The 13,139-nt window shown below is 40.5% G+C and overlaps 1 protein-coding gene across 1 annotated transcript in view; it reads left to right on the forward strand.

The window, feature by feature from the left end:
• The first annotated feature begins 542 nt into the window (after positions 1–542).
• Positions 543–13,139, forward strand: part of LOC141804374 (carboxyl-terminal PDZ ligand of neuronal nitric oxide synthase protein-like) — a 30,025-nt gene continuing 17,428 nt past the window's right edge. Inside the window, exons 1-5 of the mRNA XM_074688761.1 lie at positions 543–1,092; positions 1,803–1,874; positions 7,139–7,231; positions 7,327–7,385; positions 7,478–7,586. Coding sequence (XP_074544862.1) covers positions 988–1,092; positions 1,803–1,874; positions 7,139–7,231; positions 7,327–7,385; positions 7,478–7,586 — 438 coding nt within the window. The 5' untranslated portion in view covers positions 543–987. The remainder of the gene's footprint in view (positions 1,093–1,802; positions 1,875–7,138; positions 7,232–7,326; positions 7,386–7,477; positions 7,587–13,139) is intronic.

The raw sequence follows: 13,139 nt of genomic DNA on the forward strand, positions 1-13,139 counted from the left end.
TGTGGTTTACAAACTTCACAGGTAATATTTCACTTGCTGATAAATAAGGCAGAGACAAAGAAACTGCACCTCTGAATCACAAAGAGGAGGCTGTTGGGTAAATTTTGTGTCTGGGCTGTGACTAACACCCAATTATAGCTAAGCTAATAGCATGAAAGAGATATGGGTCAATGAAACACTGAGGAAAAATAGAAATAGCATTTTTTTTCTCCATTCTCCAAATCCCTACACACTGCAGGATAGAAATTAAACCAATATCTCATTGTGTGTCAGGCTTTTATGTTGACTGCAGAACCATCCATGCTTGTTTATTTGTCATGAATACTTGTTTTCTCCCAGAAGAGTATTTGAACTTCTGTGAGATCAGAGGCCACATTATTCCCTCATTTCTGATGGGAATCAATGGCCCCTCAGGGATCCCTGGGAGTTACTGGAATCCACATGCAGACAGATTTGGGATTTGTCAGTTCCCTAAATCGCCACTAGATGTCGTTCAAACAAACAGCAACTGTACAGTAGCTGCTGATAGAGTCATTATAATCACAGTCTGTCGTCATTTTTCACGTTTAACACCCTGTTTGATATCTAAAGTGTGGTCCATGCTCGTTAATAATGATCACGTGATCTGATCAATTAGCGCCTAATCTGTTCCGCTGTGCTTCAAGTGAAAGAGAAAAAAAACACCATGCGTTGAGATCCGTGCGTCATCGGGACCCCGGCTGTGCGTGCTGCTTGTGTCCGTCGAGCATCAGACCGGAGCTGGAGGGTCAGCAGCAGACACACACCGATTACCGATCAGCGTGTTAACTAAATCCATAAACCGACCAATCCGTCGCCCCTGAACCCGGATGACCCGCGGAGTGACGCGTCTCTCCGGTGAGGGAGCAGCAGCGGTGAAGGAGGAGGAGGAGGAGGAGGAGGAGAGGGGCAGATCTGCTGGTGCTCTAGCGCTGTCGTAAAACAGGAGACTCCGCGAGCATTAGAGCGATGCCAGGGGTAACCAAGTACAATTTAGTGGATGACGCGCACGATTTGAGGATCCCCATGCACAACGACGAAGTGTTTAAGCATGGGGTCTGCTTCGAGGCGAAGGTAGGGACCCTCTGCAACACATACTTTATGAGTGACAGCGGTCGATTGATGCTTGATGGTCGCTGTCTGCCACCAATGAACTGTCACAGCTGCGCCCTCATTTAGAGTTTATGATACACTGATTGTGCTTTTTATCCTGGCATTATTTTGTATTTTTATCCATTTTGCATGACTTAAAATGATTGACCTTCCTGAAATGAAGAAGTGTTGTTTAAACCAATAACTTGATCACTCTGTTTATTATCTTAATCCCAGTTTTGGATAAGTTCATCATTAACGCAGGACAACCCAAGGATTAATTTTACATTTTTATTAAACTTTTGTTGCACAGCAAAGTACAACAACTGTTGAGGCTTTTACTATATTTGATCACCCAAAAAGATGTTTTCTAAATGCGACAAGAAGTGTTTATGTCAAAATTTGTTCTTATGGTGGTCCAAACTATGAAAGTATTCACATCATCACTCTCTGAGACAGGGAGACAATCTCTTGATCGAAGACTGCTTTATTTCATGATGAAAATTTGTCTATTTGATAGTCAGAGAGTATCTGTTGTAGTGTACCAGTTTCATCCATCCAATTTCTGAAATTTCACCGAAGTTTTAAAAATTAAGCTATCAAAACTGAAAAAATAAAAGAACCTACACTCAAGAAATCACAAGTTTGTATTCCCTGAAGTCACAAGTCCTACTATCTCTTTTGTTTCTCAGTACATCGGCAGTTTGGAGGTGGGTCGTCCCGGCAGCCGGATGGAGATAGTCGCTGCGATGAGGAGAATCAGAGTAAGTTACTTAACCCTCCACTGAACTTGACCCCTGAGTCGATAGCAGTCTGAACACATTAACAGAGACCTGCAGACTGATTGAGTGCCTTCACATCAAACCACTCATTCTCCTTCTCTTCCTCTCTCTTGATGTGTTATATTTCATGTCTCACCTTGTGCTCCCTACATCCTTACTCCCCTCAAAACCCCTCTCCACGTATTAATCAGCAGTCAACGTAAAACCACACAGTCTGCAGATTCAGTGGGCTGTCAGCAGCGCTTTAAATCAGGATGGGATTCATGGGACAGATTTTATGGCTGAGGAGAGATACAGCGTGCAGGTTTTATGTGTACTATTAGAAAAGCCAGCTCGCTGCACAGCCTCCCTGCAGACCTGACAAGGCCACAGGAAACACAGCGCTGCCTTGTCATTACACATGACTGCAGCGTTACACACTGAGACGCACAGGGAGGAGAGGATTTAGCTGCTTGTCAGCTGTTAGATCTAATCTAACAACCCGAGTTATTGTGTCACTCAGAGGTCAGACACATCCCAAACACACTAAGGAAAGACTTAATCCTCAACCCTCATGTTTGCTGCCGTGTTATGATCATTTGATTGTGCTTACACAGATTCAGAGACGCTGTAAGTTTGAATTTCCCGGCTTGACACACTTCTCAGGAAGCTCTGATTGATTTTCTGTGCCGATTTCTTTTTCAACTGGCCTCACTGAGGCTCCTTCATGCAGATTTAACAAAATGTCATTCAATGTGTTTGCTTAAAAAGTAGGAAAAAACATCACCAAATGTTAAACCACAGGCTTTTGAAGGCCTTGCAAGCTTTGTCCATGTAAATACCTTTTTCCATTCATCCTGAAACTAACACATTCAATTTGCTTCTTTGTTACGTGGCTCTTATCACAACGCAACAACCTGCTTTCCTGCAAAGCTTCACAGCCGAAATAATAAACTAAGAGAAGATAAGGAGAAGAAGAAAGAAGTGGAATACAATAAACAAAATTATGTCAAATGTGAGCGAGATTCAGCTGATAACATAAAAGCGAGTCGGCAGGAGAGTGAGGGCTGTTTGCGAGCTCTGTAATGGCTGAGTAATTAATCTCTGCTTCTTGGGAGAGTCACTCACTGAATATTCAAGAGCGTATGTGTCCTTAAGGGACTCACAGCTGCTTAGAGAGAAGAGTAAAGGTGAGCTGACGCAACCTGTAGAGCACTGTGCTGGAGAGCACAGTTAGTCAAACAGAGTTAGCATTAACACTTGCTGTGCGCCACTTAACGAATAAGAAACCAACTAAGTGTCTTGGTATCTAATCTGAGCCCACTGCGTAATCAGTTTGTAAAGATAAAGCATTTCTGTCTCTGATACTTCCTGGTGTATGTGCAAGTAAGACAATCACTACATTAATGGAGAGATATTGATTTCTGACATTTTGCTGATTTAATTCACATTTATGCACTTTTTTATTATTGCATGAGAACTGACCTGAAGCCAGTTGATGTCTATGAAATGCTAATTGGTCATATTGTGGCAATGACAGGCACTGAATTAAACAGGCAGTTTTAGAGGCCAGTACTAAAACTGATAATACTAATAATCTAAAAACTGGGGATAAAGTCATGTTTGTGTGTTTTTAATGGCTGGTATTGAGATAGACTCCACTGCTTTCAAAAATATGTCTAGAAAACACATAGGAAACTGATCCTTCTTTGGACAGCTTATTATCCTAGGATTTTTTAATACTTCTTGTTCAGTTGTTACATCAGATAGTAACTTATGGGTTGATCATTTTAACTGCCTTCCTCAGGTCTTGTTAACTCAACATGAGGTTCATTTGCTATGTTGTCATTATACTATAAAGTGTACCTAATCAAACCCTATTGTGTTTTTCTTGTAATGTACCACCTTTCTAATAGTATTGTATCTTATTTTAGCAAATTAAATTATTACAAAAAAGTATCTTTTCATATTGTTGTATTATGGCTCATTCTGTCCTTAAGTATCAGTTACAGTGAGGTTAGGAGTACTGTATATGTCAAAATGAGCCCTACCATGAATTATACTGTATCAAAATATTTCATATTTCCTTGAAATTAATCAGATCATTACATCATTACCTTCACCAAGGAGGTTGTGTTTTTGGGAGTTTGTTTGTCTGTGAACAACATAACCCCAAAAAGTAACGAACAGATCTTGCTGAAATTTTCAGAAAATGTTCAAAATGGGATAAGGAAGAACTGATTGAATTTTGGAAGTGATCCAGATCACCGTCTGGATCCAGGACTTTTTTAAAGAGTTTCTTTACCATTGTGAGATAGGGCCGTTTTGACCATATGTGTATATAACTCCACAATAAATGGTTGGATTGCTTTGCAAAACAATACAACTCAAGACAAGGTCACGATACTTTCTGACTTTTCTGAGTATGATCCAGATCCTTCATATTATAGTACAAACCTGTAACTAACGCCAAACTGTAGCAGACAGTCTGCTGAATAGGAGTATAACATTAAAGTAGGACTAAAGCGTTTTGTGACAATCACAATATGCTTGGAGCAGGTCTGCGCTCTCTGAGTGCTTTTCTAGTTTCAATTCATATTGTGTTGTACCAGCCTTGTAATATCTTGTCATGTCTTTTCATATGGTATTGTATTTTATCTTAAAGTACCATATGGGAATAGACAAAAAAGCTGCTTGTGTTTGTGGTAGACACGTTATATAAAGGCAGAGGTGTCAAACACACAGCCTGCAGAACAAAGCTTCTTGAATTGAAGAGAAGAGCAGCCTCAGTACAAAGAGTTTGATTTGATTGGAACTTATCGTTTATAGACTTCACATCCTTCATTTGTGTATTTGTTGTGAACACATTTTACACATTTACAAAGCAGGGGTGTAGATAATTTAACCTTCTTCCTTAATAGCTCCCACTTTAGTTTGTGTGGTGTGTCACTTCAGGATGGTCAGGATTAATTCACATATTTGGGAATGAATGTTAACTTAAATTATCTCTAGATCTTAACAAGTTGTTTGATCATCAAGTTATATACTGTATAGTTCAGTTACAGATACATGTGACTAAATGTTTTGTGCCTTTGTAGATACACTGTGATCAAAAATCAAGGAGCACTTGTGTAGATTATAATCTCAGGAACATCTAAGGAAGTTGTGTTTATTTTTATAATGAATTTCAGGTTATGTTATATTAGTTTTGTAAACAGATGGTTTATTAAATGTTAACATTTTCAGAATGTAGGCATTTTGCACAAAATCAAAGGTAAACTAGAAAAGCGCTCAGAGAGCATAGACCTCTGCCAAGCATATTGTGATTGTCACACAACGCTTTAGTCCTACTTTAATGTTATACTGCCTTTCAGCACACTGTCTGCTACAATTTGGTGTTAGTTGCAGGTTTGTACGATAATTTGTTTCCTGACAGTGTTGAAAATTATGATGACCCAGTACATATTTCATATTCATGATCTTAGTATCGAGAATATTGTCAGGATCTGGATCATACTTTTACATCTGTCAGAAATTATGGTGACTTTGTCTTGTATTGTTTTGAAAAGCAATCTGACCATTTATCTTGGAGTTACATACACATAAGGTGAAAACGGCCCTATCTCACAATGATAAAGAATCCTTTAAAACATCCAGGATACATCCAGATGGTGATCCAGATCACCTCCAAAACTTAATCAGTTCTTCCTTATCCAACTTTGAACATGTCCTAAAATTTTCATCAAGATCCATTTGTTAGTTTTTGAGTTAAGTTGTTCACAGACAAACAGAAAGACAAACTCTCCCAAAACACAACCTGCTTGGCAGAGGTAAAAATGGAGTTGTTATTATTGATAGCTTGTGCTCCGATGTAGGGATGGGTACCGAATTTGGTACTCTTATAGGAATTCTGTCCAAAGTACCAGGTACTGATTCACGAAAAATCGAAAGGTACCATTTTTAGGTACCTAAATGCATCCTTGTGACTGTGAGGGAGAGGAAGAGTGGGTGATTTTCCATGCTGAACAACAACACAGCATTGCAAGGTTATATACTGAAGAATAGATATGTTAAATTGAATTTTTTTCGTGTTCTATCATTGAGCATATCAATTTTTTTTCACCACAAAAACACAAAAAAGTACAGAAAATTGGTACCGTTGAGCACCAGTAGCGATTGCGGGCATTGGTACCATACCGTTTCAAACGTGAAAGGTACCCATCCCAACTCCGATGTGAGTGGTCCGGTACACTTGAAATAAACATTTATTTATTGACTTTTTTATCAAAGCTTTCAGAAGTTGATTATTAATCCGCAGTAGTTTGGGTGGCTTTGTTCACTTCTACTCAAAGTTCATTGATCCCCTCAACTTTCCAACTTTCTGAAAGTGGAGATGGATCTGCAGTCTACGTCTGAATCAGCCATGTTTATAAAATAGAAAAGAGCTGTGCTTTTAACGTGAGCTTCTACACACCTGAAGCCTGCACATGTACACATTCACATACTCCCACAGAAGTATTAGACTGATGAACCAAATAAGAGAAAGTTATAGTGAAAGAGCTGAGTGCTTCTCCCAGGTCACAGCTCCTAACTCATTAGTGCCACTATCACCAGGAAAGACTCACAGCAATAATCTCTTTTCTTCCTGTAGGTTTCTTTTTCTCTGGAATGTCAGTGTTGAAGTTAGAAGACAGCTCCAACCCTCCTTGGTTGTTTTTAAACAAAGTAAAGAAAAGATGACAGAGAATATCCCAGTCTGTCATTCAAGGAGAAGACGAGTGATTTCACAGAACTTCATCTGATCAATTAATCATCTGATGTTGGCCTGTGTGCTTTCAAAGCAGGGCGAGTTATTTCACATGGAGCCTGGTTTTTTAGATGTCTGAGCCCTGGTATTTAGAGTCTGATCCCACAGTGGCAGGAGAGCAGGGGTACAGGTTTTTAATCATGGAGAGGGATGAAAGTGTCCCGCACATGTCTGCCTCCCCGTGGGACGCCAGCCTTTGAACACTTAAACAGCTCCCAGAAACAGAAACCGGCAGCTTCTCGGTGTTTACTCAATCTCAGATTTCCCCTAAGGAGAAGAGAGTCAAAAATAAATATCCTCCTGTCTTCAGGAGTTTTTCCTTCCCTGAGCCCCTCTCAGTCAGCACATGTGATATGTGCCAGTCAAACTGTGCATTGTTAAAATGTGTTTGGTCTAAATTAACTTTTTGAGATTCTTTTTCTTTGCCAATCTTTCCAACTTGATTTTTTTCCCTCCACAGTATGAATTCAAGCTGAAGAATATAAAGAAGAAGAAGGTCAATATCGTCGTATCCACTGATTCTGTCAAAGTGATTATGCGTAAAAAGAGGAAGGTGAGTCTTGTAAATTGTGAGTTATTTTGTGCTCTCTGCTTTCTGTAGTACACCTTTGTCACTTTTAACATTCACAAATTTTTGTGTTGTCTCAGAGAAAAGGATGGTCCTGGGATGAAAATACGACCTTGGTGACTCAGGATCCCATCTACAGGTAAAGGTTCTTCCTGGTGTGAGGTCACAAAAATAAAAAAAAAGATTAATCCATAATAAGAGCTGCAATGGGTTTTTTCTTCATCTCAACAGGATCTTTTATGTCTCACATGATGCTCAAGACCTGAAGATCTTCAGTTACATAGCCAGAGAGGGACAGAGCAACGTTTTCCGCTGCAACGTTTTCAAGTCAAAGAGAAAAGTAAGTTTGATGAACTGAATTAGTCAGATTTATCACACACTCACGATGGAGAAGATGTAAATTGCACATTCATCCTGAGGGCTTTGGTTGGTATCATTTTATTTGAAGGGGATTGTATATGACTGACATGACACTGTCATTAAGATGAAGGATGCTTATGGATGTTGTCATTAAGTGTCATTTGGTCATTTGTGTCACCTTAAATGCAAAGTTGACATTGTGTGGGATGTCTTTTGCAGCGACTTCCAAGAAACCAAAAAATCACTGAGAGGCTGAGGTTGGGCCTGGTAAAACTTATTGGGGTAAAAAAAAAACACTCAAATCCTAAGATAAACAATTTATCTTTTATTTTTGAAGAGAATTAAATTATAACAAACTGATTATAATGTGAGAAAAAAGGATTTTTATGGTGACTTAACGGAAACAATGGTCAACAAAAATACGAGGACCTGGCTCATCCCTTCTCTGTCATCCGTGCCAGGCAAACCATGACAGGTGACCTCCAAAATAAAAGGAAATCACCTGATATCTTCGCCCCATCTCTAACAATAAACCACACACCCATTAATGTTCTCCCCCTCACAAACCAACAAATTACCATAAAACAACCTCACACCCCCAAAAAACCCAGAAATACAAAAACAAACTATAATTTTATCCATGGCTCCTACATCTTTATTAAGACAACTTGACATTAACCAAGACTAAAGAACCTGCCTATCCCTTCTTGGCTTTGTTGTTGCTTTTGTTAAGGTGCAAATTTACAATCATTTGACTGTGTAATAGCACTTCATGACATTTACTTGAGGTCAAAGAAAAGTTTCATGACACTGTTACAGCCGTGTAATGACAGCCAATGTCAACACCAACCACACATGACTGGTAACTGTATTGCTAACAGATAAAGATAAATAGCTTCTGTAAATTTGATGATCAGGCCTGTTAGGAAATGTTTATATCAAGTTGTCAGAATAGAATAGAAATAGAATAGAGAATACTTCATTTATCCCCTGGGGTAAATTCAGGAGTCACAGCAGCAGTCAAAAAAAACAAAAGTAAGGAAGTATAAAGAAAGTGTAAAAAGGTCCAGAAGAAAATAGATGATGACAGCTTGTCCATCATTCTCCAGTTCAGCCAGCCTCCACCTCCACAGGGTCCAGGACTGAGCTTCTTCAGTCATGCTCCATCTCTGTCTCCTGTATCCTGTCTGCTCACAGCAGGTGAAGTTTTTCCAATGTGGCGTTGGTGTCTGATGTTGGCTCTGTTAGCCATGTCTGTGAATAGCATGATGCTACCCTGCCTTCTGGTATTCCCTATGTTATTGAGCTGCGATTGCTGTGTTCACATACGCTTAAACGAACCGAGGTTTCGGGGGAGCTGCTCACTTTTTCGGAACAGCTGCCCTAAACGATGCAGATGTGAATACAGCCTCAATCACCAGTTAACCTGAACCTGGATTAGAACCGGTAACCTCCTTGCCAAGGAGCAACAGGGCTAACAACTGCACCAACTGTGAGATGCTAAAATGTCAACAATAAGGACCAAAATTTCTAGGACACATTCCCAGCACCTTGTTGAATCTATGCCATGACGAATAAAGGCCGTTCTGAAGGCAAAAGTGGGTCAAACCAGGTACCAGCAAAGTGCAACTTATCAAGTGGCCTCACAGCTGCAATTTCATGCATTTAAAATCTTAGTCTGAAAAATAAATCTCATTTGTGGTTGATGTTACTTTTTGGCTTACGCTACTTCATCAAGAGACAATGGTCATAATTTCACTCAGATTTTCAACTTAACAACCACCTGCTTACTCAACACTTAAAGTGACACTCCGGGATGTACGCACCAAACACCCCCTCCCTGCTCCTCTGCCGGTTTCCTCTGCACTCAGACGGGGCCATATTTTACTTGACCAAAAACACAAATAAATGGACTCCCACTGAAAAAATCTGATATCGGTCTGCATACACGCTTTATTTAGAGAATTTTCAGCGCGTTACTTTCACACAAAAACACGGCTAAACTAGGCTCTAGTTCTCATCGTGTCTCTTCGTCCTGGCAGACTTCCTGAGTTTGTTTATATCTAGCACGCCGCGCCCGCGGACTGATACACTAAGCGGCGAGCGCCTCGAAGCCAGCTGTGGCTCTGCAGCGGAGGTAGCGCCGTTTTACGACACGATGAGAACTAGAGCCTTATTTAGCGATGTTATCACTTTAATGGATTTTATATACTGCGAACAAGACTTGCCTGAGACTTGCCCAGCCAAGCTCCCTATCTCGGTGGCCTCTTTCTGCTTGTTTTGTCACGCATCCGAGCAGATTGCTGTGTTCACATATGCTGAAACGAACCAAGGTTTCGGGGTAGCTTCTTACTGTTACAGAACAACAGCCCTAAACGATCAAGGTGTGAATACACCCTTAATTACCAGTTAACCCAGAATCGAACCAGTTACCTCCTTGCTGTGGAGCAACAGGGCTAACCACTGCACCACCATGCAGGTCAAGTATTATATTAACCTTACAAATAAAAAAGAAAAGAGTTATGTTGGACTGAATGCTAGGCAACACTTTAACATTGATATAGAAACATTTATATAAAAGGTCTATAAATTGTGTACAAATATGTGTGCTGGGACAAGAAAAGATCAGGACCATCTGAGCAGGATGCAGCATTACATAGATAGATATACATCCTTGGCTTTGGTTTGATCATGAAATAACCAAAACTAATAGAAGCATGGAGTGTGAATGCAAACTAATAAATCAATGCTTTTGTTTACGCTTCAAACCTGGAATATTTAGCTGGCTTGTTCAGCACCAGAATCACAAGTTTAAGGAGTGATTGATATTTTAGTCTTGTAGGCCTGACGTGCAGACTTTGGCACAGCAATCTTCTGGTAGCAGGGCTGTGGTTCTGTAAGCAGGCACAGATGACAGAGGTCATCTTGTCACGCAGTGAGGCTGGACATCAACCTTTGTGGAGGGCTGAAGGCTGGAAGTGCTCTGGCTTTAGCACCCCACATGCTTCTGTGGTCCTCTGTGTAGCTCTGCTGTATAAATTGTGCTTGATTTTCACTACTTTTCTTATCATTGTAGTAGTCAGCCAGTCAGAATTTAAGTTTCCATTTAAACGACTGGAGACTTTCTGTTGTCTCTGTATAAAATCCCAGTCGAGCCTCACATATGGCTAATTAAAATGAGAGCCAGAGCTCTCTTGTGTGTTTTTGTTCAAATCCCTCAGTCTCCAAAAATCTGGGTATCATAACGGAGCATTTCTTCCCTCTGTGACAAAGACAGAGCATGAGTGAGGTTGTCTCCCGTCACTTCACCATGGAGACTGATGGTGACTTAGTGAGGCTGAATACTAATCATCATAGTGGGAAGAGAAAAAGAGGGGCTTTTTCACTTAGCACTTAAAGACATTTTCTCCACAGTAGAGTGAACACCCACCACATTGTCAGGGACGTGCGGCCACTGGTGCCTGACTGTCTCCCCGGGGCCGCGGAGCCTTATCGGCACAGTGCAGACGAGGCACGTGTGCTGAGTAGGAGGAGATGCAGCAAATGATAAGAGCAGATTTGATTTGTTTTCATCAGAGCATGAGGAAGCTCAGCAGGGCTTAGATGTCAGCTGAGAACCACAACAGAATTTTTTATGTTTGGCCTCTTAAGAAATACATCAAGTGTTGAATAACCTATTCCTTGAATCAATTCCTGTGTTAATTCCTGCTTTAGCACTTCACTGAGCTACCTTCAAGCTCGAGTACCACACATATTTCCTGGGTGCCTTTGGGCAGGATGATCCAGCAGATAAACAGTTTTTCCTGCTCTGCCTCTGGCATTTTTTAATAGTAAACATTTTTAAACTCTCACCTTCAGTGAGCCTGAGGAAGGACACGGTGGATAAAGTGTAATTCCTGGGGATAAAGATGTATCCACCTGACTGTGTATCAAGGCTTAAAGGAAAAAGAAACAAGTACGATCAATAATGGAAGTGTTGGTGTCTCAACATTGGATTTTTTCCTGAGTGTTCAACTAAAGAAACACAAAATCCACATGTAATTGGTTTCAGACCAATCGATTCTGCTTGGTGACACAATTGGCTCTAATTTCGCTGGTCACACCCTGCCCTGCACCGGCCTTCGCCACGTGGACAGGGTGTGACCAGCGCCTCAGTCACCCTCAGTGGTCTTTCTGAAGCCTGTCTCCTCTCCGATAATTGTTACACACAGGCCTTACCCCTGGTCTCATAGATAAATAATTAAATGTCAACATCATCTTCAGGTGAGCATAATATGGTGATTACTTTGTTTTTGTTTTTGGTTAAAATTCTGTGAATGATTTTAGATCAATTTACCACTTTATGAGATACACCTGTATATCTGCTCATTAACATAAATTTCTAATCAGCCAATCACGTGGCAGCAACTCAGTGTATTTATGCATGTAAACATGGTGATGGTGATGAACTGCTGAAGTTCAAACTAAGCATCAGAATGGAGAGGAAAGATGATTTAGGAAACTTTGAACTTGTTGGTCTGAGTCTTTCACAAGCTGTTGATCTACTGGGATTTTTACACACGTCAACTCTAGAGTTTTATGGTCCCAAACAGAGAAAATATCCAGTGAGCAGCAGTTCTCTTAGACAGAATGCTTTGTTGATGCTGTAGATGATAGAAAGGTTTTAATTTGTTAAAACCAAAGAATTCAGAAGACCATGTCAGAACACATGACGCCTAAAATCTTGAAGCAGCAGAAGACCACAGCGGATGACACTCCTGTCAGCTAAGAACAGGAAATTGAGGCTACGACTCACACAGGCTCACCAAAACTGGATCAAAAAAGATTTTAAAACTTTGCCTGGTCTGATGAGTGTGGATTTATGCTCCTCATTCGGATGGTTGGCTCAGAATTTGGAGTAAACAACACAAAAACAGGATCCATCCTGCCTTTCTTGGCACACTTTGGGCCCCTTAGTACAAACTGAGCATGGTTTAAAGTCCACAGCCTACCTGATTATTGTTGCTGACCATGTCCATCCCTTTATGACCACAGTGTACCCATCTTCTGATGAATACTTCTACAGGACGCTCGATGTCACAAAGCTCAAATCATCTCAAACTGCTTTCTTGACCATGATGAGTTCACGGTACCCAAAGGCCTCAACAAATCTGCACCAGCTGTGTGATGCCATCATGTTAACAAAAAGGACCAGAATCTCTAGGACATGTTTCCAGCACCTTGTTGAATCTATGCCACAAAGAATAAAGGCTGTTCTGAAGGCAAAAGTGGGTCCAACCAGGTACTAGCAAAGTGCAACTTATCGAGTGGCCCCACAGTAGCAATTTCATGCATTTAAAATCTCAAAGTAGAAAAAATAACTCTCCTTATTTGTGGTTGAAGTTGCTTTTTGGCTTACGTTACTTCATCAAGAGATAAAAGTCATAATTTCAATCAAATTTTTGAATTACCCACTAACTCAACACTTAATGGATTTCATATACTGCAAAGAAGACAAAGACATGCCTGAATGCCCAGCTGAGCTCTCAGCGCA

This window comes from Halichoeres trimaculatus, unplaced genomic scaffold (genome assembly GCF_033239565.1).
Source record: "Halichoeres trimaculatus isolate MK-OKI-2021-1 unplaced genomic scaffold, fHalTri1.1 fHalTri1_scaffold_15, whole genome shotgun sequence".
In the NCBI taxonomy this organism is placed as follows: Eukaryota; Metazoa; Chordata; class Actinopteri; order Labriformes; family Labridae; genus Halichoeres; species Halichoeres trimaculatus.